This window comes from Betta splendens, chromosome 4 (genome assembly GCF_900634795.4).
Source record: "Betta splendens chromosome 4, fBetSpl5.4, whole genome shotgun sequence".
Taxonomy (NCBI): domain Eukaryota; kingdom Metazoa; phylum Chordata; class Actinopteri; order Anabantiformes; family Osphronemidae; genus Betta; species Betta splendens.
Genome location: NC_040884.2, coordinates 29039782 through 29065734, shown reverse-complemented (window position 1 = coordinate 29065734; position 25953 = coordinate 29039782). Strand labels below are relative to the sequence as shown.

Genomic DNA, 25953 nt, shown 5'->3' with positions numbered 1-25953 from the left:
GTTTAAATGTGTACCTTTACTGATGTTTTAGGTCGTAAATAGTTGACATGAGTTCCCAGCAGTTCCCCCGACACGTTCTGCCTGCTTCCAGTGGCGGAGCATCTCAGATCCCTGCAGCTGGAAATCTTGTATCTGTCAGTCAGCCATCAAATACACCAGGTATCGTCCTGTCACTGAACTTGCAGGTTGGTGAGGAAGATGTCTGAGATTCTGTGCTGACCAATTGTTTTCAATAGCTGGAGCAGAAGGAGACAGCAATCGGGATACTGATCACGGGCAGCAGGACCATTCACAGACTGGTGGTGGGGGAACCTTGGCGTTCAGAGATGACAAGCAGGAGACGATGGTGGTCAGACCTTACCCACAAGTCCAAACGCACAGCCAGCCACAAGCTGCTCCACAGGCTGTTCCTATTCAGCCTGGCCCGCCTGTGACTGTACCTGCCGCCTCTGTCCACCACACACAGGGGCAGCCTACAGTCCTCACTGAGGGGCAGATGAAGGTGACAATTATGTCTGTTACTGTTCAACATGCCTTGTGTGAATAGTTACACTACAATATGTGCTATCCTTACTATCTAACTGTAAGATGAATGTGCCTGACTGAAAAAAATCTCTTAGCACAATCTACTACTTGATGTAGTTGTAAAATAGTAAACTTTCACTGAAACCATGTGTTCAAGCTAGATTGCGTTGGAAGATGTGTAAAGCTCAGCTGAACCAGTTGTTCGAATGGAGTTAGGACTACGGATAGAATTTCCGTTTGTAAGGTTAAAGAAAAACAGTTTCAGTCATGCTTCAGCTCCTCGGAAACACGATTCCTTGAGACAATGTTTTCTTTTGTGTTTTTTTTTTTAACAAGGCTGTCCTCAAGCCACCTATGCCAAGTCGTCTCATTGCCCCAGCACCAGCTTCCAACCAGGCTCATATCCCCCTGCCCTCCAAGGTGCCCAGCCACATTACTGTCACCATAGAAAGCACGATTGCCACAACCCCCACTATTCCTGTGGCAACCATCAGTGGTCAGCAGGTGAGTAACTGTTTCTGTCAGTGTATATTGGCTTTAGTAAATGTGATTTTTTTTTAAATACATTATTGCCAACAAAGGGAAGGGATCTCAGTACTTCCTTGTTCCACTAAAATGATGTAATTTTTTATAATCACTTTTATATATTTCACACATTCTTTATTGTGTTTTAGGGCCACTCCAGCAATCTTCACCATCTGGTGCCAGCCAATCTACCCAACATACAGATCATTAGAGGCAGTGCACCTACATTGATCGGGCCCCCTACAGTCCCTCCCCAGACTTTCACATCTCATTTACCTCGAGGTAATCATATTGTGCTGATGGCATGCCAGTCCCAATTCTTGCTTATCTTTACAAAGGTCCATTTATATGTTTATATGCCTGTGGATTCTTGTCCTGCAGGGGCTGCTGCTGCTGCTGTTATGTCTAGCACTAAAACTGTCCTGCGGCCAGCCACTGGAGCAAGTGCAGGCCCTGGACAGCCCACAGTGCAGCATATAATCCACCAGACTATTCAGGTACTTTTCTTACAACAAGTATATGAATTCTATCAGGCATTTCAAAGCATTGTTAGTAACAGGCTCATTTGTCTTTGTTTTCAGTCTCGCCCTGCTGTAACAACATCTACTCCCGTGCTTCCAACTGTGGTGGCCCCCATTTCTGCTACTAGAACACAGTCCCCAGTCATCAATCCATCTGTTACACACTCAGCAGAGGGGGCACATGGGTAAGCACAATAATTTGATTGCATGTGTAAGAAATAAGTGAGTATGAGTATGGTAGGATAATATCAGACCAAGTAACTGATGGTGGTTATGGCATTGAGACAGCTCCAGTTTAATCTATGACCTGTTTAGTCCATCTATGAATCTTTAGTTTCCTCATTTGGTAATTTTTCTGTTGTTGTTGTTGTCTTTTTCAGTCGCCCCTCATTGACTATTCATTCCCCTGCCACCGTCCAGAGGCCTCAGACGTCCCGTGACACCGCCACACGGATCACACTGCCGTCACATCCTGCGATTGGAGGTCAAAAGGCTCAGCCTCCACACACCATGACGCAGGTTTCTGTTTCTTGATGGCTATCTACAAAACGAATAAACGGTCATTTACTTTGTGACGTAAGATTTGCATCATTTGTACCCCACAGAAGCCCATCTTCAGCACTGTAACACCAGTAGCTGCAGCAACTGTGGCACCAATTGTTGCCACAAACACTGTGCCATCAACCACCGCAATAGGTACTATATTAATTAGTTATTATGCATAGAACAAAGGTCCTTTAAATGAAAGTTGGAAGTCAACTTGCCAATATTGTTCTTAATTTTATTTACTTTATATTTAGGCTCTATACCACATACCCAAATGACCAGTAGCACTATTGTCACAATGACAATGGCCTCACACTCCTCCCATGCTACAGCAGTGACCACCTCTACCATACCTGTTGGTAAGCTGTTTGTACTAGTTTTCAACACTGTTTGAGATTCATAGGTAGTAGGTGTTAAAGTTTGCAGCATCTTGAAACCTTTTTTTTTTTTTGTTCCTTTTTCAGCTAAAGTGGTCCCTCAGCCTATTACCCACTCTTCGTCCCGTGTGCAGCCTGACTACACGGGAGAAAGACCCAACCTCATCCCTTTGGCAGGCCACAGGTCATCTCCTAACCCTGTGACCATGGAAGCCAGAAGTGACAACAGGTGAGCACAACATGTGCGATACCCTGATACATGGTATGAGGAAATTGTTATTAACCAAAAAGTACATTCGTTTGAAGTATAGAAGACACATATGATCTGTGGTAAAGTGTGTTAAAGTGTTAAACTGGCAGTAATCTGCATCTTTATTTCTGTAAACATATCTGTTTCTATTTTTCATTTCTCTTCAGTTGCATGTGTAGTTTTAGTAATTCAAATGAGTGTAATTGGCAAAGTAAATGATTTATTAAAAAATAGGCAAGTGTTGTTTTATGCCTCCTGTCACAAACTGATGATTGTGTTTGTTTGTTTGTTTTTGCTTGGAGCTGTATTATTGCTGACTGTTGTCTTTCTAAGGCCTTCGGTGCCCGTGCAGTTCCAGTATTACCTGCCGGCCTACTCCTCATCGTACCCTCTGACACACACCTACACCCCCATCACCAGCTCTGTATCCACCATCCGCCAGTATCCTGGTAAGTGTCATTTGAAGTCATTTTAAACTTTTAATATTTGTTTAAATGAAACCTTTTGTTGAAACACTGAAATTGGGTGAAATATAGTGAATGTTATTTTTACCCCTTCCTGTAAGTTACTCCTCAAGCACCCAGTTCAGCACTGCCCACCCAGCCTGGTGTTGGTGTGGCAACAACTGTCCATTTAAACCACATGCAGCTGATGGCAGTGGATCGGATTGGTCTGCCCTCTGCACAAATCAGCACGCAAGGAATCCAGCCGGTACCAATTGCTGCTCAGGGCATTCAGCCGACACCGATAGGAGTGCAGGGCCTGCACACATCTGCACCAATTGCCACACAGGGGATACAGCAGGCACCTATAGTCACTCAGCAGCAACCGCAACAACCGCAAACTGAAGCTAAACCTGGTAATGACTGTTTATCCACTGTTGTTAATTCTTATACAACGTGTTGGCCTTTTGATAAACGATGTTTTACTTCATTCAGGAGTCGTCTTAGCTGATGGCTTTGTAGCCAGTCCCATCAGCACCACATTCAGCACCACGCAACCAGTAGCCACCATGGTGCAAGCACACCCCCAGGGAGGAGTAGGAGGAACTCCCACCCTGGTCTCCTCCCCAAGACCCAGCATTCTCCGCAAAAAGCCTGCTAATGAAAGGTGAGTGTAACCCTAGTATGTGAGATAGTGGTCTTAGAATGGACAGAGGGATTGTTTTAATAGCTTTAAAAGCATTATACAGTGGTTTTAGTAGTTTGCGATACCATTTCACTACAAATATGCTAATGCAAGTAGCCTTTGTCCCTTATTTTTCTGTGGAGTTTAATATAAAAAACTTCTGTAGTATTAGTATTTACCATATTATGGCACACCCATTTATGACCTGCTTTTTAAACCACAACTTTAAAACCTAAATATAGGCTGCTCTGTACTCAGGTTTAGCTAGTTGCAAATTCTCAGTCAGGATGAGCATTAGATTTTACGAGCAAACTAAAAAAATAAATAAAGTCTTGTACAAGGTCCAAATGGTTGATGTAATGCATTCCTTTGTGTTTTAGTTGCGTTCGTAAGAACCTGATTCCTGCCCAACCCAGTGAAGCCAACAGTGGCAGGATTGAGACTGGTGTGAGAGGAGCAGGATCTCCCCGGCCTGCAGGGTGAGCTTCTGTCCCATCAGTCACATCCATGTTTACATCTGTTCCAAGTCCATAGTCTATAAAACATTTTGTTTTTTTATTTCTAAGTGTAAAACCCAAACCTGAGGTTCACATGGCGGTGGCCCCTCCTGTCATGGCTACAGTGGAAGCACTGCCTTCTCAGGGAGGAGAGCAGGCCATGTCCTCTAACACCCAGCACCTTGTCCAAGCCATCCCCACTATGCTTGCCACACCGGGGCCTGTGCCTCCTTCCCAGCCCTCCACTGTCCTCTCAGCCTTGCCTGCTGCAATGGCTGTGACGCCTGCTGTCCCTGCTTCAATGGCCAACACTGTGGCCTCTCCCACTCAGCCTGCAGCGAGTAGCACAGCGGCCTGTGCTGCCAGCTCTGCATGTCCAGATGTGAAAATCAAACAGGAGGCGGAGACCATGGACACCTCACAACCAGGTATGTTGTTATATGAGCAGTTAAACACCATATGTAAGTAGAAGCCTACAGATGTGTGAACTGTGTATTTATCTCCCACAGACCCCAATGCAACCTTGTCGTCAGCTCCTGCCCTTACCCCAGCTCCTACCACAGGAGAGCTGATCCCTGGAGCTTCCCCAAGGAAGAAGCCCCGCAAGCAGCAACATGTTATTTCTACAGAGGAGAGTGAAATGGTCGAGACCAACAGCACAGATGAAGAGAAGGCCACAGGCAGGGCCATTACTGGCAGGGCCGAGCGCCGTGAATCTCCACCCAGGGAGTATGTTGGTATGTAGAGAAATCTACTGATTTTTTTGTGGTTCTGATCAGGATGCTGTCTGCGCTGCCATGCTTCATCCTTGTTATTGTATTTTAGATGAAGAAGGAGTGCGTTATGTGCCAGTCAGACCTCGCCCTCCTGTTACGCTTTTGCGACAGTATCGTAATCCCTGGAAGGCTGCCTACCACCATTTCCAGAGGTACAGCGATATCCGGGTCAAAGGTTAGTAGCTTATGCCTGCAGACGTTCAGCTAAAGAGAACAAATAATGAGAAGGATGATTTTTTTTTCTCTTTAATAATAACAACATAATAATAAATTAAATCTTTGTTAGAAGAAAAAAAGGGCACCCTACAGGATATGGCGAATCAGAGAGGAGTCGCATGCAGAGCACAAGGCTGGAAAATTCATCTGTGTGCTGCACAGCTGAGGCAGCTGGTATGTAGACAGCTTATATCGCTCTACATAGTATTTTTTCTCCTTTCACAATAACTGGTGACATTAGTTTAAGCTGCATTTGTTTAGATTTTTGATTTGTTTGTTACTTTATCTCAAGTCGAGTTTGGAGCATGACGTCTACAGCCGCCTTTCCAACCTTCAAGAGGGCCTGATTCCAAAGAAGAGGGCGGGCGCTGATGATGATCTGCACCGAATTAACGAACTCATACAGGTGAGGTGTGCTCTGTTGTTTGAAATAATAAGATCGAGCCAGAAATAGTCAGTTTGACATATGTGGTAAGATAAACAAGCTATTCAACTGCATTTGGTCTCTGCATGCATACAGCAACTGACAGAGAGTGTAAATAAAAAGTCAGCTTCAAAGACTTTCAGTCTCTTAGGCTGGTTATATAGTATTCTCAGAAATGATACCACATTGTGTTATGTGTCAGGGTAACATGCAGCGCTGTAAGTTGGTGATGGACCAAGTGACAGAGGCCAGAGACACCATGATGAAAGTCCTCGACCACAAGGAGAAAGTGCTGAAGCTGCTCAACAAGAACGGCGCAGTCAAGAAGTCCTCCAAACTTAAGCGCAAAGAACGTGCGTAATCTGGACCTGCTGTTCTGTCCACAACCATCGCCATCTCCTCTATGGAGGCCATGAAGGAGCTGCTCAGAATTTGGTGCTATGATTTGCTGCATACAATCACAAGCACCCTCCCTACATGCCGGACAGAGAAAAAGTGACCCGAGGGCATCAAGAAGCCCATCAGGAACAGACACCGTGCGCATATTAAGCACCCCTGTTTTTTCTGTTTCTAAATACCCCACAAACCATTTTTACTAACGTAGTTTTGTCCGCTTCCTTCTAGACAATATTTAAAACTGCCATGTTGTATTTCTGTGACGTTTTCCACTATTTGCATGTGCAGTAAATCCCCAGGAGTCATGGAAGTATTTCCATTACAAAGAATGAGCCAGGGTGGAATGTGGAGTTGAAAGCATTTCAAAGGAGTCCTTTATCAAACTATAGCCTAATCTCAATTGTGCTCTTTTCATTTAATCTGTGCCTTCATTTTCTCACTGAAACGGACAAAGACCTGCGAAAGTGGCTCCACACTCTGTCACAATATTCTTAAGCTACTATTCAAACACAAGACGGTCAGGTTAGACTCACTGTTTCTTCAAACTTCCTCTACCTGCATTTTTTGAGTTGATTTGATTTTTCTGGTGTGGGTAAATTATTCGCTATCAGCCACCAAGTTTAGATGTACTCCAGAATGTATTGGAATATTAGGTTAATGTAGTTTTTCATAAAGGACAAGTGAAATGTGGCAAATTTAATTGATTTCATGTACAAAAATGCCCTCAAAGGAGAATTGTCCTTTTCGAAGGTTGAGTTGGCTGTCTGAAAGTTAAAACGCGTAGAGCTGCCACGAGTCATGCAGTTAATCTGTCATTTGGTTACTTTGATTTGGTTTCCGTAGGAAAGAAGACGAGTGACCTCGTAGGATTACAGTGGCAGGCAGATGATGTGAATCACTGTAAATGTGCTTTTGATTTTTTTCCATTGACCTGGTTCTTTTCAAATTTTGTACTCGATGAAACATGTTGTGCCGTGTGACTTGCGCCGCTTCATTTTTGTGAGTGTAAAAAATAATGGTATTATGACATGAGGTGAGCCTGAAACATTCAGCTATTGTACATGGTTTTTGTCTGTGTAATTATAGTAAAGATACTAAAACAATACAGGGTGCACAGTTTTTATGTCATCAATGACACGCAGTTCAATTCATGAAATGAAACCAAGCTGATGACATAAAGAAATCAGTTTGTGTGAGAATGACGACATTGCAGTGTTATCATGGATAATGGGATTAATTAAGCTTTACCTTTAGAATAAAGTATAACTTGAACAGATACAACATATTCAACCCAGATATGTATGATCACGTTAATTTGTCTTCAATCTCTTGAATTTGAACGTCATATTCTGTATGAGCTATTTTGATAACTAATGTAAAGCTCAGATAGCTGTAAGTGAGGTCAGTTGTTCCTCTCCACTATCTGTAGTTTACAACATAATTGCCTCCAGGTACATGTGTTTGCAGCACCTGACCTGCGACAGCTGGATTTATGAATCAGCAGTAGTGGCTTTGTCACACTTAGATGATTCCTTTCTTCTTTGAACAGAATTTCTTTTCCAGGACTTCATTTTAGGTGGAAAAACATTTATTTCAAAAGTTTTAAGATACTATGTCGTCATCATCAGTAACATCAGATATGGAGTAACCACATAAACTGAGCTTCTGTGTCAGCCTGGAGTCTGATAGTAAGTGACACTGCTTGGCTCTACCTTGACAGGAGCAAAGTCAAAGGGCCATAAATGGGTGTTTGCTGGGAAACAGCTCTTCTTCCTGCTTTGTAGTTATTCAAGGAAAGGGCTCCTCGCTGCAGCAGCTGCTGCTTCTACTCACTAGAAGCTACTGTTGTCAGGTAAGTGATTATTAAAAGCAAAGCTCATTTTGTTCTAAGATGACTAAAAGTGTGAAAGAAGAATTTCAAATTTTGTCTAATAATGTACTTTTTAAGACAGTTTCTTATCTGTTTATACGTAATATATTAACTGACTTAAATTTGTACATCTTGTCAGATCTACATTTCTGTCATGCTGCATTTGAGCAAGGTAATTATTTAATTAACTGTAAATTTTGTCTCAAACGTAATTCTAAAGTTCTTCAGCGCTGGTTCGTTTATGGCTCCTTTGTTTTCTAGGGCGACTTCGTGTGGGTGGACACTGGTGCTGAGGTGCCGATCGGGGCAGAGGTCAAGGTGACAGACACGGGACAGCTTCAACTGATCGACGATGAAGGAAAGGTACAAACATCCTGTCGCACATTCAGGGAAATCAGAGTTGGCCTTCGGTTCGTTTCACTTATTTCTGACATACGTACTCAGGAGCACAAGCTCAAGAAGAAGAAAGAGGGGAGCGTCCGGCCCATGCACCCCACTTCTGTGAAGGGTGTGGACGACATGATAAGGCTGGGCGACCTCAACGAGGCGGGGCTTCTCCGCAACCTCCTGGTCCGGCACAAAGAGGGCACCATCTATGTAGGTTTCTTTTCCCTGGGTTCTGAGATAACCAATCAGTTTTATGACGTCTATAACCTGCTACGTCCTCCCTTGCTGTAAATACTTGTCTGTCTCAGACTTTGCCCGGTGGTTTACAACAGTGCTGTTTGTCTCCACAGAGACGAATGAGACTCTGTCAAAAGAGCGTGTCTGTATCACAGCTGTGTTGAATTAAGACTGAGGCTATTTTATGTGTGTAAATATAATGAAAGCAGGAGGCAGAAACACAAAGACCAATGTTCCCTAATGATGCACATGACTGCCGTATGATGGTCCACAGCAGCAGATTTTATTGTTATAATCCATCCATGAAATGCTCAAATGCAGTGAATCATGTTTAGAACATATCTCACGCTTTGCTGCTGTGGCGAATAAGAGGGCGCCGGGGTCGGGGGGCTCTGTGTGCTGACAACAGCGCGTTTATTTCGCTTACACACACACACATGCACTTGTCAAACGTCCCTCTGTGTGACGGTTAACATCCCTCTCTGTTTAAAGACGTACACAGGCTCCATTCTGGTTGCAGTCAACCCTTACCAGCTGCTGCCCATTTACACCACTGAGCATGTGCACATGTACACAGATCGACGGCTGGGTGAACTGCCGCCGCACGTCTTCGCCATCGCCGACAGCTGCTTCTTCAACATGCGGCGCAACCGAAAGAGCCAGTGCTGCGTCATCAGGTGTGTTGATGTCTGAGAACAAGAAGCTCAGGCTCAACATAGTTGATATATATATTCTATATATGATATAGAAGAGATTACATTGCAAGCGAAGGGGCTGCTGATGTGATCTAAACCGTTTTTTGGGTGGAATTTCTCCTGGACAAATTAAAGGAAGTACAGAATTCTTTGTTTTTCCCATCAGTGGAGAGTCAGGAGCAGGAAAAACAGAAAGCACTAAGCTGATGCTGCAGTTCCTGGCTGCGGTGAGCGGCCAGCACTCGTGGATAGAGCAGCAGATTCTTGAAGCGAACCCCATCCTGGAGGGTATGAGCGACACACTGACATAAGGGTCGACCTCCTTCGCGTGGGTTTAACATACGTTTTCCTTTCAGCCTTTGGTAACGCCAAAACCATCCGTAATGACAACTCCAGTCGCTTTGGGAAGTACATTGACATCAACTTCACCAAGGGCGGAGCCATCGAAGGAGCCCGTATTGAGCAGTACCTGCTGGAGAAAAGCAGAGTTTGTCGTCAGGTGGGTGAACCTGTCGCTAATATCACATATACAGGGACAGGATCAGGGTTCAAGTGAGGCTGTCTTGTGATAAAACACATGCGTGTTCACATGCAGGCCCCAGAGGAGAGGAACTACCACGTCTTCTACTACATGTTGATGGGCATGTCACCTGAGCAGAAGAAGATTCTGTCCCTTGGGAACGCTGCACAGTACAACTACCTGACCATGGTACGGACAATGATGGCTTGTAAAGTTGCATGCTGGTCTAAACAAGTAAACAAGTTGTTGTATCACCAGGGAAACTGCACCAGCTGCGACGGCCGTGATGATATTAAGGAATATGCCCACTTCCGCTCAGCTATGAAGATCCTCATGTTCAAAGAGAATGACTCCTGGGAAATCTCCAAACTGCTCGCTGCTATACTTCACCTGGGAAACATTGACTTTGAGGGTAAGATCAGTGCTACACAATTAAATAGTGTGTCTTATTCATCTGTGTCAATTTTATCTCAAAGGTGGCAACTGGATGGATCAAAGAAGTGTCCATCCTGCTTAACAGAATCTTTGAGATAAACATGTATGTGGATCAGTGCATTAATATAAATCTGAAAAGCATAACATTTTGACTTGCTTATGTTTAGGGACCATAGTGAACAACCTGGAGGGCTCTGACATCCTCAAATCCTCCCACTTCAACATGGCCAGTCAGCTTCTGGAGGTACGAACCTGAACTCGAGTCAAACCAACCAGTGGAGAGCAGAGATGATGTTTGTCTGCGTCTGCGTAGGTGGACCCTAAAGTGCTGGAGAAAGCCCTGACTCAGCGCTCCTTCATGACCGCTAGGGAAAGTGTGACCAAGTCTTTGACCTGCGCTCAGGCTGTGGACGGACGTGACGCCTTCGTCAAAGTACATAGAAACACAAGTCATGCGTTCACCTAAAGGAAAAGAACAGTATAGAACATTTTATCAAACTCCCTCTGAATGAATGCTAATGTTGGCATGTTACTATGCTATCATAGGAATAACATTAAATTTATTAACATACATGATCTGGGTCAAATGTCATAATAGTGAGATAGTGTTGGTTTGTTGGTGCAGTGTGTGCTACCATGCAATATTTATTATCCTCTGTCTTTGTTCAGGCGATTTATGGAAGACTTTTCATCTGGGTCGTTGACAAAATAAACTCTGTCATTCACAAAGCGGACGAGGACGCCGACGAGGCTCGGCACTCGATCGGCCTGCTGGACATCTTTGGCTTTGAGAACTTCAAGATAAACAGGTCGGCAGCCCATCGCTTTGCTGTTTAGGGCCCAGTTGCAGGGCACCATTATTGAATTGGCTCAAAGCCCTCATCAATCTTCTCTTTTGTGCTGCTGATGCAGCTTTGAGCAGCTGTGCATCAACTACGCCAACGAGCAGCTGCAGCAGTTCTTTGTCCGGCACGTTTTCAAGCTGGAGCAGGAGGAGTACGCCCGAGAGAACATCGTCTGGAAGCACATCGACTACAAAGACAACCAAAGCACCCTGGACGTGCTCGCGAGCAAGCCCATGAACATGCTGGCGCTTATTGATGAAGAAAGCAACTTCCCACAGGTTTCTATCCTTGTTCCCGTCTCTTGTGACAAAGCCAAGCATAGTTTAACCCTTTCCTCATTTTCAGGGCACAGACAACACTCTTCTTCAAAAGATGAATCAGGTCCACGGCAAAGGCAAGATCTACGTGTCCCCTAAGAACAACTACGAGACACAGTTTGGAATATGCCATTTTGCTGGAGAGGTCTACTACGATTCAAAAGGTATTTTTAGTTTGAAACTCGACAAACAGTTCTGGTGCCACGTTGTGTGTGACGTTCTCGTCTGTTTCGTCTCATTTTGAAGGTTTCCTGGAGAAAAACCGCGATGCGCTCAGCTCTGATCTCATTCAGCTGGTGGAGACGTCAACCAACAAACTGCTCAAACAGGCTTTTCAAAACGAGCTGTCCCTGAACACCAACACGAACAAGAGCAGCAACAACCCCAGGCTCACCCTCCACACGCCCAAGAACAGCCTCCGGGTCAGTGTCAGCATCAGACACAGCGAGGATCAGTCTCGCAGCGACTCGCTCGCAGTTTGACGTGTGTTTGTGTCTGACAGCAAACCACCGACACCAAGAAGCGCGTCCCAACGCTGGCCGGCCAGTTCCGCCAGTCTCTGGACTCCCTGATGAAAACACTGACTGCGTGCCAGCCCTATTTCATACGCTGCATTAAACCCAATGACTTCAAGAAGCCCATGGTAATTAAAGCTTGAACTCAGTGAACCTCCATAAAATGTATATGCAACCGAACCAAAACTATTTTTGTGTGTGCCAGCTGTTTGACAGGGAGCTGTGCATACGGCAGCTCCGTTACTCCGGAATGATGGAAACCATCAAGATCCGGAAAGCTGGGTATCCAGTACGCTACACCTTCGATGAGTTCCTCCAGCGCTACCGGGCCCTTCTCAGATCATCACTCTGTGATCCCAAGACAGTGAGTTGCACAGTGTAAGGAAATGTTTTTGAGCACCACACGAGGAGCCATTTTTCGTTGACGGTGTGTGTTTTATTTCGACAGGAAAGCAAAGAGAAATGCTGCCAGAGCATCTGTGAGACTGTGCTTGCTGGGGAGGGGGACTGGAAGACTGGCAAGACCAAGATATTCCTGAAGGTGTGAACACGCACAAAAGCATTTTATGATTCCAATTTCAGGTTAGACGGACAGCTACACTTGCTGCTGTTTTCCAACAGGACTTCCATGACACCACCCTTGAGCTGGAGCGCATGAAAGCACTGAACACCAAAGCAGTTTTAATCCAAAAAGTACTGAGAGGCCACAAATACAGGTGCAGTACGAGGAAAAAGTCTGTTGAATCGGCTGCAGGTGTGACACAAATTTCATGTCTGGGTTTATGTCTTTTAAAGAAAACAGTTCCTGAGGAAAAGGGCAGCGGCACTCGTCATCCAGAAGCACTGGAGAGGCCACAAAGGCAGAAAACTGTACAAAGTGGTGAGTCACCGAATATATCAGCATATAGCAAACCCAAAGTGCTTTTGAAATACCTATGGTACAATAATCCTCAACCAGGTCCAGCTGGGCTTTGCCAGGCTGCAGGCGCAGGTCCGCTCCCGTCAGCTGCACGTCCACTATAAGAAGCAGCGGCAGGCGGCCGTGGTGCTGCAGGCCCAAGCCCGAGGATACGTTGCCAGGAAGGAGTGGAAACGCAAGAGAGCCGCCGTGGTCCTCCTGCAGGCGCACACCCGGGGCATGCTGGCACGACGAGCTCTGCAGAAGATCAAAAGAGACGTAGGGTCCACCGCTGATTCCCATCCTTCTGCTAAGGTGCCATATGCTGCTTGTGTGGAGACCTGATCTCCTGTTGTTGTCTCCAGATGTACCTCTCTGCTAGGGAGAAAGAGGAGGAACGCCGTGCAGCATTGGAGCGACAGCAGCGCTTGGAGGAAGTGCTGAGGCAGAAGCGGGAGATGGAGACCAAAGCCCGGTCCGAATCCATCACGGACCAGGAGATGGTGGACAGCATCTTTGGCTTCCTGCCCGCGATGGTTGGAGGACAGGAGGGACAGGCACCTGTGGGATTTGAGGTGTGCGCGTCAAACGTCCGGCACATCCCTCTGGACTGACTTTCGCTGCATTAACGAGTGCTTGTGTTTTCAGAACTTTGACAGAAAAAGGACGGTTATGGAGGAGATCGACATTGATGACCTCCCCATGGAGGAAGACCTTCCCAAAGAAGACTATGACGACCTGGATGAGTACTCCTTCTCCAAATTCGCTTCCATGTACTTCCAGGGGGCAGCGTCCTACACCCACATCCGCCAAAGGCTTCAGCAGCCGCTGCTCTATCATGAGGATGAGGAGGACGTTCTGGTGCTTGTCTTGGGCCTCTTTATTTATTTTGATCTTGACTGCAAGCTTAAATCACATTTATGCCATGTTTTGTTTTTCACCAGGCTTCACTGACAGTGTGGTGGATTATACTGAGGTTCATGGGAGACCTTCCTGAACCAAAGAGGCAGGTTCAAGTCAGAGGAGCCTCCACACAGATCCGCAATCTGCCACAGGAGCTCATCTCCCGAAAGGACAGGCGCCTCAGCCACATGGTGGGGCTGGATCAGGTAAATCACTTTTATATATTATTTCCTTTTATTGCACGTGAACAGTACTTTCTTCTAGACTGAAAAGATATCGTTTGTGTTGATTTTAGAGGATCCTAAGGAACAACAAAGCAGCACAACCCGCCGCCGTTCCAGAGCAGCCGGCACAAACCAGGAAGGGCTCTGTGTTCACAGACCTTCTGACAAAAAGCAAGAAAGCTGCCGTTCCAGGCGGGGAGTCGGCTCCGAACCCGAGGGCGTACACCGTACCAGACGGAGGCGCTCGGCCAAGGAAGGGATCCACATTCACCGACATGCTGTCCAGGAACCGAAAACCGTTCGCTGTTCAGGAAAACGGCCTCCAAAAACCGGCCTCGAGCTTCAGGAAACCTTCGGTCATCATGGAGGAGGTGAAGTGGAAACCCGTGTACATGCTGACTGAATCGGTGCCGACTCCTTCATTTATTCATGAAGCTTTGACATTCTTGTCTCTGCCAGTCTGATGATCTGACTGCAGTGGCCAGGCCTCCCACTCTGGACACTGTGAAGGAGAACAGCAATGTCATGAGTGGGGAGGAGCCCACCCTGGACCGTCCTCTGACCTCTCTGGAGAAGCTCCACATTATTGTGGGTTACGCCATCTTCAGACGTGACCTCAGGTATAATAATCAGCATTAACTCTCTTTTTTAACTTTTTGTCATTATTTAACAGCATTTCCCGCTTTACCCGTTTAGAGATGAGATTTATTGTCAGATCTGCAAGCAGCTCCAGGATAACAACAATCGGAACAGCTATTTCCGCGGTTGGATCCTGTTGTCCCTGTGTTTGGGCATTTTCCCTCCAACTGAGCGCTTTATAAAGGTAAGTAAGGTAGTTCTGCTCAGGCGTCAACAGAATTCCCCTTTTGCTGTTTGACCCAAACCTTTTCACTCTCGTCCCTGCAGTACCTCCAGAGCTTCATCCGTTCCGCTCCGGCAGGCTACTCCGACTACTGCGCCGAGAGACTGCGGCGCACAGTGATGAATGGGATGCGAGGGGAGCCTCCGGCCTGGCTGGAGCTGCAGGTACTTCAGATACGCATGTGTTCCTGCTGTTCACAGCATCCAAAGAGCCCAGAGGAAACACCAACTAATCATTTCTCTGTAATAGGCAACCAAGACCAAGAAGCCCATGGTCGTGTCGGTGACACTGATGGACGGACGCTCCATCAACGTGCCTGTTGACTCTGCATCTACCTCAAAAGAAATCTGCCAGCTTCTCTCCAACAAAGTCAAACTTAAAGACACGTTTGGCTTTTCTCTTTATGTGGCCTTGTACGAAAAGGTTAGCAGTCTCATCACAACACTGTACATGAACAAATGTCACTTTAGACACCCAACGCTAAGGCGTTAACCTGTCCTGAAGGTGTGGGCTCTGGGCGGTGGGCGAGAGCATGTGATGGACGCCATCTCCCAGTGTGAACAGGAGGTGAAGAGGAAAGGAGGGCAGGAGCAGCACGCTCCCTGGCGCCTCTTCTTCCGCAAGGAGGTCTTCACCCCCTGGCATGACTGTAAGGAGGACCTGATCAGCACCGACCTCATATACAAGCAGATCATCCATGGTCTGAAGTTCGGAGAGTACCAGAGTGAAAAGGTATCTGTCAGCTCAACGAAGCTCCTGCTCTTTCTCTACTTGTAGACGTTACCCTTTGTCCATGTTTCATGTTCGCAGGAGGATGACTTTGTTCAGCTCGCGGCCAAACATCTGTACATCCAGCACGGCTCCGACGGCAGCGCGAGCCGTGTGAGGGAAGCCGTTCAGGAGTGCATCAACAACTCTCTGCTGGAGGCCAAGTCAGAGGCCAAATGGCTCCAAATGGTCGGCGCTGCTCACGCTCAGGTCAGCCGTGCCCTGTGTCAGAGCTTTACAGTGAAATTTTAATCAATACGTTGTTATGGTTATTAAGGTTGCAAACCTATTCCTTAAGTACCACCTTATTAAGAGTGATAAACAATTATTGTTTAACATGAACTTATTTAACATGAAAATTAGCAATAAAAGCAATAAAATGCCTATTGCGTCTGTGTGAATTCATGTTCTGTGTATTTCTTCCAGGCTCCATATTTGAGTTCAGGCCAAAAGGCAGATTCAGTAAAGGCAGAGATGGTTGACTACGCCAGGGAGAAGTGGCCCATGTTCTTCTCCAGGTTCTTTGAAGTTTCCAAAGTGTCAGGTAAGGATCTATTAGTCAGAAGTGTCAGGCATCTTTATTTCGGGTTATTGAAATAATATGAATTATAGATTATGTTAATAGAACCTTTGCAACAGTTTAAAATACTGATAAAATTACATTAGCATGTGCCAGATTGCTGGACAGAGACGGTCTCCTCGTGCCTCTTTGATTTATTGGACTGTTCTATTCTTCTGTTTATGAATGATCTAGGCCCTCCACTGCCAAAGAGCAAGTTCATTGTAGCCATAAACTGGACTGGTATCACATTCTTGGATGAAAAGGAGAAGAGGCTCCTGCAGCTCTCCTTCCCTGAAGTGACAGGAGTCAACACCATAAGGTACAGTCGGCAGTCAGTGGTCCAGGTACAGAGGTATGTTCTATAGCGTAGTGCTAACGCGTAGGGTTGCACCCTCAGGGAGGTCAAGGGGACGGGTCAGGCGGTGTGTCTGCGCACTCTGAAAGGGGACTTCACTCTAAGTGGCTCCACCACTGAGGACATGTATGAGCTGATCACCATGTTCCTCAGCGGCCTGACGGAGCGCTCTCAGTACGCCGTGGCCCTGAAGGACGCTGACACACAAGGTGAGGGGACCTGGTGCCATTCATGCTAACTGCTAAATGACTATTCATGCTAACTGCTAAATGACCGATGACTTCCTTCCCAGATGACCCCACATTCCTCAGCTTCAAGAAAGGGGACCTCATTACACTCATCAAAGACGATGAGTTCTCCCCGCAGCGAGGCTGGGTGAAGGGCCAAACCGAGAGCACGAGAAGAACGGGGGCCGTCCCGATCGAGGCCATCTTGATCCTTCCCACACTCAGCAAACCCACCTACGAGGTCATGGTACGGAGACGTCGCTGGTGTGTCTTTACTGGACTGAACCTTGATGCCCTGGTTACGTGGGGTATAACGTGATGATGCTTTTTATTTCAGAGCCTGCTCAACATGTCTCCAAACCAGAGGAAGGACATCATACAAGCACACAAGGAAACGGGCACAATGGAGAGACTGGCTCCCGCCACGCTCAAGGAGTTCTCCGTCCAGTACTTCAGGTTGCTAAAAATACACCAGCTTCTCCACGTTGGCCGGGGGAACACTCACGTAACTGCGCTGACTGGAGCGGGCGGTCTGTGTCTTGCTCTCTGACCCTGCAGGCAGCCCATTAAGGACGTGAGCCGCCAGGTGATTTCCAGGAACGCTGCACCCGAGAGGCTGTGGGCTAACTCCAGGGAGCCCATCCGCCAGCCGCTCCTGAAGAAGCTGTTAGGAAACGCAGAGGTCAGCCACAGTGCCTGTCTGGCCTTCACAGATATCCTTCACACAATGAAATGTGAGCTTTAGTATATATTTACTACCTATGTATCCGGATTTAGACAAGAGACGTGGTCCAGCGACGTCTCTGCACTAATCTAAGATCTAAGATCAGATCTTTGGCTCAGCCCCCCAACCAAACAAGCTAAACGCATCCACAGCATTACCAGCTAGTAAGGCCGGTCCCAGTTCTTTTATCCACCCTTGACTGCTGTGCACCCATCCTGAAGTACATGGGAGATTACCCCTCCAAGCAGATGCAGAGTCCCCTGGAGCTCACTGACCAGATCTTTGGCCCTGCCACTCAACACGAGGCCCTGAGGGATGAGATCTACTGCCAGATCATGAAGCAAATGACAAGCAATAACAATCGGTATTGTATTTCTTGCACCATCACTATTTCAAATGCTTAGGTTTTAAGCTAATTATGAGCATATTGGTTTACAGAAGAAATAATGTTAAACTGAGCCCGAATTGTGCATTGATGTTGCTCGAGTGAATGTTTTTGTCTGTTGAGATAATAGGAAACATAAAGAAGAAGTAAAATGATTAAGGTGGATTTAATTATAAACAATGCGTGGGTGTAAATGTTGCCTCGTCCGTCACGTAGGTTCAGCATGGAGCAGGGCTGGCAGCTGCTGTGGCTCTGCTGTGGCCTGTTTCCCCCCAGCCAGACTCTTCTGAAACACGCTCAGCGCTTCCTGGAGACCCGACGCAAACAGCCGCTAGCCTCCGACTGTCTGAAGCGGCTCCAGAGCTCCCTGAGGTCGGGCCGGCACGCTGCGTTATACATTCCTGACCACACAATGACAATTAGAGAGTGTGCACAGCTGCTACGCGATCCAAATAGAGCAGATAATGTTGCTTGTAGACGAACACGGAGCCGTTGCAACATTCTAACCCAGTTTGGGCCCAGCGTGAGAAGATGAAATGTCAGAGTGAAGTGATCAGCCAGTATTTGCACAGTCTGCTCTATAAATAAACCTAATTTACCTACAGCACAACAACCCGGCTGATGAGAGGCCCTATTATGTCTATCCTCCTTCATACATGTGGCATCGTCTGAGCTCAGTCTGTGACCTGGTAGCAAAATAACCAAGTCAAAGCAAAATCACACAGCAAACCATTTATTCTCTGTGTAGGATGGAGCCCAGGAAGCTCCCGCCGCACCAGGTGGAGTTAGACGCCATCCAGCAAAACAGCACCCAGATCTTCCACAAAATCAACTTCCCCAACGACACAGACGAGGTACTGTGTGAACCGGAGCCTGTAGGTCGCGTAACACTTCAAATCACATACTCGTCCAGTGATGCCAGTGTTGCTGCCTGCCTGTCTGTCTCCAGGTATTTGAGGTAGCGACCAACACCAGGATCAAGGACCTCATCCTGAACATCGCCAACAAGCTCAATCTGGCCTCAGCGGACGGCTTCAGCATTTTTGTGAAAACCGATGACAAGGTTGAGCTCAGCTTAGAACCTTTTCATGATTAACCAACCTGCTGGTTTTAAAAAAAAAACAGTAATTCTTCTTATTACAGGTCCTAAGTTTGAATGACACCGACTACTTCTTTGATAGTCTGAGACAAATCACTGACTGGTCCAAGAGAGCTAAGAGGATTAAAGATGGTAACGGCACATCTTATGATTTGAGGAGCAACGGATGCATTGACAACATTGACCTGTTTGTATGTCCACACGCTTCTCAGGTGGGCCAGTCAGCATATCGTACCATGTGTTCTTCATGAGGAAGTTGTGGTTTAACGTGATCCCTGGCAGAGACGCACAGGCCGATCTTATCTTCCATTTCCCTCAGGTACTTTTGAATGTCGGTCAGGAGAGGGCCCTATATTTTCCATCCTTGTTACTTAGTTTCTTTTTTTGTTTGTAGAAAACCTGCTTTAAAGGGTCAAAGTTCACCTCATTTTGTAAACCTATTCAATAATCTTCTTTCTTCCAGGAAATGCCCAAGTATCTAAGAGGTTACCATGTTTGCACCAAGGAGGAAATGATCAACATTGCAACTCTTCTCTTCAGGATAAAGACCAACAATGATAAGAATCAACTAACAATGGTTCCCAAGATGCTGAAGGAGCTGGTGCCTGTTGACCAGTTGAAGGTCATGTCTGAAAACGAATGGAAGAAGGTTTGCATTCATGAAGACGCTTTGGCTCTATATGAGAAAACATTAGGTGTTTAGGAATAATATACAAAGAGAAAAAAAATTTAAGGAGCCTCGACTAAGCTTTGTGGTGAGGAGAAACGCCCTGATGTAAAGGTCACGTCATCTCTCCGCTCCCTGCGTTTCCTCCCACAGTCGTTCCCAGACATTTCATATTGTGCTGTGCGTGTTTTACGGCGTCGCTGTGATCTATGTGGGCCTGCTGACAGTTTTGCCTGAGGGCAGTGGGGAAGTTGGAAAATCATTAACCTCATTTACGCTGTGAAACGCGGAGGGGAAAGTGTTGACAAAGAGCTCATTATGACAGTGTGATTATATTTTTCTCATTTTCAGAATATTGTTGCCTGTTATAACAAACAGGCCGGTATGACTGCTGAGGAGACCAAGGTGGCCTTTCTGAAGGCCGTCAGCCGCTGGCCAACATTCGGCTGTGCGTTCTTCGAAGTAAAGGTGAGAACCGCACTCCTACTTGCCTTCACGCTTTCTTTTAGGTTGGCGGTACTAGTTCCACTGTCTTTTCAGCAAACATCAGAGCCTAATTTCCCAGACATCGTCCGCATCGCCATCAGCAAGCAAGGACTCACCATCATCCATCCAAAAACCAAGGTGGAAAAAAGACTGAGTGCTTCGATGCAACTCGCTTACCTAACTTTTCACTTTTAACCCTAACTTGTCTTTGCAAAGGATGTTTTGGCCAATCACCCCTTCAACCGCATCGCCAGCTGGTGCAGTGGAAGCACCTATTTTCACATGACTATCGGTAACTTAGTCAAAGGCAGCAAATTCCTGTGTGAAACCTCACTGGTAAGAACCGTGATCACACACGAGGCTCGACTCTCAGCTCAGCTAATTGAAAGTGTGCTTTTCCATTTCCTTTGGCTTCACATCTCAATCTTCTCTTTAAAAGGGTTACAAGATGGACGATCTCATAACCTCCTATGTCAACATGTACCTCAGAGACCGGAGGCCAGCGCAGACCAGAGGCCAGCGCTTCAACATCTGAGCAGCGACAGGCTTTAACCTACCTGAAGAGACAGAGCAAGATCGTTTTTCTGTTTCTGAAAGTGCTCGAATTTATTTGTGCTCTGCAGTAAGTTAAAGGAAATCTGTGCAGGATGGTGCACTGAGGACAGAAATTAGTATCAGTGACAACAGTGTTGTTTGCAATGATTTATGTTTACAGATATGAGAGGTGTCTTCAGAAAATAAAACAGTTTTGGAGCTGCACAGGAATATTTGTTCTACATATTTATTGAAGTTTAATCATGTATTTGTGGAAAGGGAACTGCATTTTGAGAATCATCACTTTTTGCACATGACACACAACATTATATTATAGTGTTGTCTGAAGTCTTGATGAGTGGAATGAAATTAAACGCATGTGTTAGTGCAGATATCTATGTAGAACTACTGACATGTCTGTCAAGATATTGCTCCTTAGTTCTCTCCAGGGAACATTTTAACCAGTGATTCTTGCTTTGAGATGAGAAAACGTTCATTGTTGAGAAATGATTTCCGTTATAGCAATTAAACTATTCTCTCAGTCAAGGGTGATGGGTTTTATTGCCTCTTTTCTACTGAGTCGCCCACATCAGCAGCGCGACAGATATATTTGTGATAGCAAGCCAATGTTTTTGCTTGGGGCTTATGAGACGCGCTACAGAGAGCGCGGCGGAGCCCAACAAAAGTGGGGAGCTTCCCCCCAATTAGCGGTTGGCTGTGGATTAACAGTGTGGTGGTGTCGAGGCTGCGCTGATAGTAGCTCCTTTGACGTCTGGAGAATAGCATTAGCATGAGGATGCTGCAGAAAAGAGAAAGAGACGATGTGTCTGACACACAGCTGTGAGGCCCTCGGATGAATGAAATATTATCCCTCTCCTGCCAGTGGCTCTTTTCTCCACATCTGTCTGATGGCTATGCAACTGATTATTTTGGGCATTCCAATTCAGGATGGCCCCCAGGAGGCGAGCGCCCAACAAGGGCCTCTGTTTCCTACGACCCCCCCCCCTCCTCCCTTGCTTCTCTTGTTTTTCATGGGCTTTCCTATAGGGTATGGGGCCCTCTTTAAAACAGCCCATCGACAAAAGATCATCTCTAAGACTTCAGTCATAGACTGCTCCATTAACTACACAGTCCATCTTCTATCTATCAGTGGGAGGGTGGGAGTTCGCGGTAGAGGCGCGCGCTGCGCCACTAGGCTGGTTTCCATGGAGTCATACTCCAGGAGTCTCTGCGACTGAGGCATGCCATTCTTCTCCCCGCTGCTAGAAAGTGCTGCTTATTCTGACTCAGGCTATTGTGGAGCACACAAGTGGCTCTCTGACGAGGAGGGGACGGAGAAAGAAAGGGTGGGGTCAAGGTTCAAACGAAAGGCTCCCATCGGGACTCCCGTTCTGTTATCAAATTTGTTGAGGCACAAAAAGAGCTACAGTCTCATTCCCAAGAACATCTTGAGGGAGCGACAGGGGGGTTAGAGGACAGCATTCTTTATGTCAGGGCTTCTGTTCTTCCACAGCTCAGCGGACGGACCCTCAGTCTTCACTTTGCTCCATATGCAACTGCTGCGTAACTCTTCTGAGTGAACAGTTCCATAATCGGACAAGTGTTCTGTCTGTTTGGGCGCCCTCTGAAACAAGCCGGAGCTCGGGTAAGTCTTTATTTCTCCCTTCAATTTGAATAAAATGCAGAGTTACATTTAATTTCATCTTCCCTAATTTGATCCACTATTGGTTAAAAAGATAATGGCATTTAGTAATATTTATCATGTACCTATTGCAGATTATTATATTGAGAAGCAGTTCTTTAAAGTGAATGTGACGTTGCTCTCACATTTAAACCACTAACTACATTTTAGCTGCCAGAGCTAGAGCAAGATGCTCCTCACCTGCAGCGAGCTGCAGACTAATCGCTGGGATGACGGCATGTTTCACGATTGTCTCCTACATTATCCCTCTGGGATCCGGAGCTTGTCTCCTCAGTTGTGCATTTCTGCGTTTCTTATCCCTGCTGGGATTTCAGACCTTTTCTTGTATGAGTGGCAGGAGGGGCTTGCGATCCTGAGCCTTGGCTGAGAAACAGCCTCCATTGTTGGGGTTCAGGGGGATTCGCAGGACACACTCGCTACATCTGGCTGGTTCCAAATGGGCAAGAAGTCTGGATGGTAGGCTGCTAAAAATGGGGTGAGAGTGGGACAAGCAGTGCTTTTGGGTTTTTGTTAGTCATGTAGTTTTCAGTCCAGTGTTTGGTGAATCTGCACTGTACATGTGGGAACCTCCCTTCAGCTACAGATGTTGCGTGTGGTTTTATGTTGTTCTTGAATGCGTTACAAGTTCCAAAATGAAAGTTTGAGAAACAACCTGCATTGTTTTGGAGTTTAATTAATTCCAGCCCAAGCTGTTCACACCCACTGATGTTTGGGTAGATGTTGGGGAGGAAGCAACAAAAAAAAGAAGAGCAGAGGACAATGGGAGAGGGACATGGGAGCGGCTGGTCAGTTTTGAGGTGTGTCTAAATAGCTGGGATGAAGAATCACTTTACGATCCTCAGAGGAATGCTGGGATATGTGTGGGTCAGTGTGGCGAAGATTAAACATTAAATGGTCACGTAGAGGAAAGGATCCAAAGGCTGCCAGAGATTTGCATTTAAACGAATTATAGAAGTTTAAAGGTCCTTATTTGTCTGGACGATTTGCAGATAAAAGCCTCAAATGACAGATCTTTGAGGAAAACAAGTCTTTCCCTGCGATTTATTGTTTGTCCAGCTATAAATGAACAGATCTAGATTTCATTCTGACAAATGAAACTTTAAGGGCCCCTCAGCTCTAATAAGCTCTAGACAACTTCCTGGAGTTGAAAGTGCAGAGGAAGCCTAGCACTTGTGGTGGGAATGGAGTAATTACCCACTTAGGGCATGTGAGCATTGGGCCTGACGTCTATTGTTACCTTCTAACGCTGGCACCGTGACAAACACTCTGCCTCTTGTCAGTGTGTGTGTTGGCCTGGTTTCCTGTCACAGGTAGTTTGCTGTTTGAATACTAACAACATCTCTTTTTTTATTTTGGTCATTTTTAACAGCCCTCTTTCCCCTCAGAGACCATCATGGAGTCTGCTACGACGGCCCTGCCCTCCCTTCTGTATAATGAGTCTTCAGAGAGCTGTGCTGCGGTGGAGACCGCCACCGAGGACACGCTGTTCGGATGCTTCTACATCCTGGTCTTCGTTCTAGCGCTGAACGGGAACAGCCTGGCTCTGTGGATCTTCTCCCACCAGCGCGGTGCCTCCTCTCCAGCCAACGTCTTCCTGATACACCTGGCCGTGGCCGACCTGTCCTACGTGATCATCCTGCCCCTGAGGGCCACCTACCACCTCACGGGCGGACACTGGCCCTTCGGGGAGGTGCCCTGCAGGGTGGCGGGCTTCCTGTTCTACGTCAACATGTACGCCAGCCTGTACTTCTTGGCCTGTGTGGCCGGGGACCGCTACCTGGCTGTGGTGCACGCCGTAAGGTCACTGAAGGTGCGGCGTGCTCGCTACGCTCACGTCATCAGCTTCTCTCTGTGGGCCCTGGTGACCGTCTCCATGGCGCCACTGCTGCTCACCCACCAGACTACGGACGTGGACGGCACAACGGTCTGTCTGCAGCTGTACAGAGAGAAGGCCTCGCGCAGCGCTCTGATCTCGCTGGCTGTGGCCTTCACCCCCCCGTTTCTGGCCACGCTGTCCTGCTACCTGCTCATCATTCACAGTCTGAATGGGGGCTCCAGGCTGGAGCCGGCTCTCAAGCTGAGGGCCCTGCGCACCATTGGCCTGGTCATGCTCATCTACGTGGTCTGCTTCCTGCCTTACCACGTGAGCAGGGCCACCTTCATCCTGGGCTACAACCACCCCGGCGTCTCCTGCCAAACCCGACGAGGCCTGGGTTTGGCCAACCGCCTCACCTCCTCGCTCACCTGCCTGAACGGGGCCTTGGACCCGCTCGTCTACCTGTTTGGGGCGGAGAAGTTCCGCGGGACTCTAACTCGGCTCTTTTGCAAGGATAAGGCGGGGGTTTCAGGAGCCACCAGCGGAGAGCTGAAAGGAACACACGAGAGCTCTGTCAGCGCCAAGTCTGAGTTCTGAGGGGGAAGGACTCAAACTAATGCTTTACCAACAGAACCTGGAGTTGGTCCTTCTGTTGACTGGCTGCTGCCTTTGTTTCACTTAAGGTGTGGCCTCATGTAATAAAGTAGCTAATGTGGCACATCTTCCCCTCAGCTCCAACGCCAGGTCCAGTTCCAGCGTCCACCATTGCCACAGACATTCACTGAAATCACCCGTGTGAGTGTCAGTTCACTAAGCATCACACGAGGAGAGATAAAAAGCACTTATAAGATGAGTAGCAGCCGGCAAACATTTTATATTTATAATCTGATTGTTAGTTCTAGATATGATGCCGCAAATAAACGAATGATGACTTCCTACTTTACACAAACCTCAAGGTGATGTAAAGATATTTTTATGTCAAAAACCAAAAGACTGATCAAAAATGTACCCAATGTTTTATCCTGTTACTGTTTTACATGTGCTAAATACTTATTCGTTAGCTTTTTTGTGTTTAGCTTTTTAGCTGTATTTAGCTTTCCACGTTCAGACACGCTGACCGCATGTGCAGGTGATCAGGCTCCGTCCACATGGTGGTAAAAGAGCTTACTGAAGCGTTGCCATGACCACAGCATCAAGTGTCTGACAGTAAATCACGCTCAGACTCAGACAAATGGCTTAATGGACATTACATAGATAGAAATGTTGTCATGGAAGCACTTGTAAAACTGTAAACCGCAATTGGGGTCTTAACCTTGTGTTTGTTGTAAGATATATTTTTAAAATGTTCATATTTCATACCACTTTGTTATGTATACTTGAAATGTGTTAACTTGTGTCCTTTCGCTTTTGTTTTGCATGACAAATCTTCAGTGTATATCAATTCTTTTAATGCAGCTAACTCCTCTATGCTGTGCATTTATTTATGCATGATGGGCTTCACTCACTCAATTCAACCCAATACAGGAACTGCGCTCAGATCTTTCAACATGTAAAAAATAATAATTTTACTGTTTTCATTTCCATGTTTTGTATCAATACTATCTACTTTTCAACGCTGTTACTCTATATAAAAGAAGTCAGCTGACAACCTTTCCCTTGTTGTGTGTTGAAACTGACTATGACTTCCACGTCCGTGTTAAGTCGTGTTCATCGTCTTAACTCTCACTTCAAGTCAGACA

General features: G+C 46.5%; 3 protein-coding genes and 1 long non-coding RNA gene across 8 annotated transcripts; 3 read left to right on the top strand and 1 right to left on the bottom strand.

Moving 5' to 3' along the window:
• The first annotated feature begins 31 nt into the window (after positions 1 to 31).
• Positions 32 to 7286, top strand: sap130a (Sin3A-associated protein a). 2 transcript variants are annotated; one of them, XM_041070555.2, is made up of 20 exons: positions 32 to 159; positions 237 to 502; positions 862 to 1029; positions 1200 to 1332; positions 1432 to 1547; positions 1632 to 1756; positions 1952 to 2090; positions 2177 to 2267; positions 2372 to 2476; positions 2582 to 2723; positions 3078 to 3193; positions 3310 to 3603; positions 3683 to 3854; positions 4253 to 4351; positions 4439 to 4797; positions 4879 to 5106; positions 5195 to 5320; positions 5435 to 5535; positions 5654 to 5767; positions 5988 to 7286. In XM_041070555.2, the coding sequence occupies exons 1-20, from the start codon at positions 48 to 50 to the stop codon at positions 6144 to 6146; spliced, it is 3165 nt and encodes a 1054-aa protein (XP_040926489.1). In that variant the 5' UTR covers positions 32 to 47; the 3' UTR covers positions 6147 to 7286. The 2 variants fall into 2 exon arrangements, with proteins under 2 accessions (XP_040926489.1, XP_029001518.1); XM_029145685.3 differs by having other exon boundaries at positions 5432 to 5535.
• Positions 7287 to 7929: 643 nt separating this feature from the next.
• On the top strand, positions 7930 to 21259 carry LOC114852951 (unconventional myosin-VIIa). 2 transcript variants are annotated; one of them, XM_029145683.3, is made up of 48 exons: positions 7930 to 8033; positions 8191 to 8223; positions 8313 to 8414; positions 8496 to 8648; positions 9168 to 9352; positions 9537 to 9658; positions 9727 to 9869; positions 9966 to 10079; positions 10149 to 10302; positions 10493 to 10569; positions 10639 to 10758; positions 10995 to 11134; positions 11238 to 11448; positions 11516 to 11651; positions 11734 to 11909; positions 11990 to 12130; positions 12208 to 12366; positions 12451 to 12543; positions 12624 to 12718; positions 12798 to 12882; positions 12961 to 13179; positions 13266 to 13475; positions 13549 to 13761; positions 13845 to 14009; positions 14099 to 14398; positions 14487 to 14647; positions 14724 to 14850; positions 14934 to 15053; positions 15139 to 15312; positions 15394 to 15621; positions 15700 to 15867; positions 16084 to 16201; positions 16412 to 16538; positions 16617 to 16783; positions 16867 to 17048; positions 17139 to 17257; positions 17360 to 17514; positions 17736 to 17889; positions 18127 to 18282; positions 18659 to 18764; positions 18860 to 18973; positions 19054 to 19141; positions 19222 to 19328; positions 19473 to 19658; positions 20028 to 20144; positions 20217 to 20300; positions 20379 to 20498; positions 20602 to 21259. In XM_029145683.3, exons 2-48 carry the CDS (start codon positions 8206 to 8208, stop codon positions 20695 to 20697), a joined length of 6705 nt encoding a protein of 2234 aa, XP_029001516.1. In that variant the 5' UTR covers positions 7930 to 8033; positions 8191 to 8205; the 3' UTR covers positions 20698 to 21259. The 2 variants fall into 2 exon arrangements, with proteins under 2 accessions (XP_029001516.1, XP_055364625.1); XM_055508650.1 differs by lacking the exons at positions 7930 to 8033; positions 8191 to 8223; positions 8313 to 8414 and having other exon boundaries at positions 8516 to 8648; positions 9253 to 9352.
• Positions 9226 to 10161, bottom strand: LOC114852960 (uncharacterized). Of its 2 annotated transcripts, none has more exons than XR_003785480.2 (3): positions 10021 to 10161; positions 9714 to 9839; positions 9226 to 9364 (listed from the first exon to the last, which is right to left on the bottom strand). It is a non-coding gene; the product is annotated as an uncharacterized LOC114852960 (long non-coding RNA). The 2 variants fall into 2 exon arrangements; XR_008694640.1 differs by having other exon boundaries at positions 9714 to 9842; positions 10021 to 10149.
• Positions 21260 to 21903: 644 nt separating the features above from the next.
• Positions 21904 to 25866, top strand: gpr17 (G protein-coupled receptor 17). 2 transcript variants are annotated; one of them, XM_029145691.3, is made up of 2 exons: positions 21904 to 22341; positions 23768 to 25866. In XM_029145691.3, exon 2 carries the CDS (start codon positions 23792 to 23794, stop codon positions 24809 to 24811), a length of 1020 nt encoding a protein of 339 aa, XP_029001524.1. In that variant the 5' UTR covers positions 21904 to 22341; positions 23768 to 23791; the 3' UTR covers positions 24812 to 25866. The 2 variants fall into 2 exon arrangements, with proteins under 2 accessions (XP_029001524.1, XP_029001523.1); XM_029145690.3 differs by having other exon boundaries at positions 21907 to 22341; positions 23784 to 25866.
• Positions 25867 to 25953: the final 87 nt, after the last annotated feature.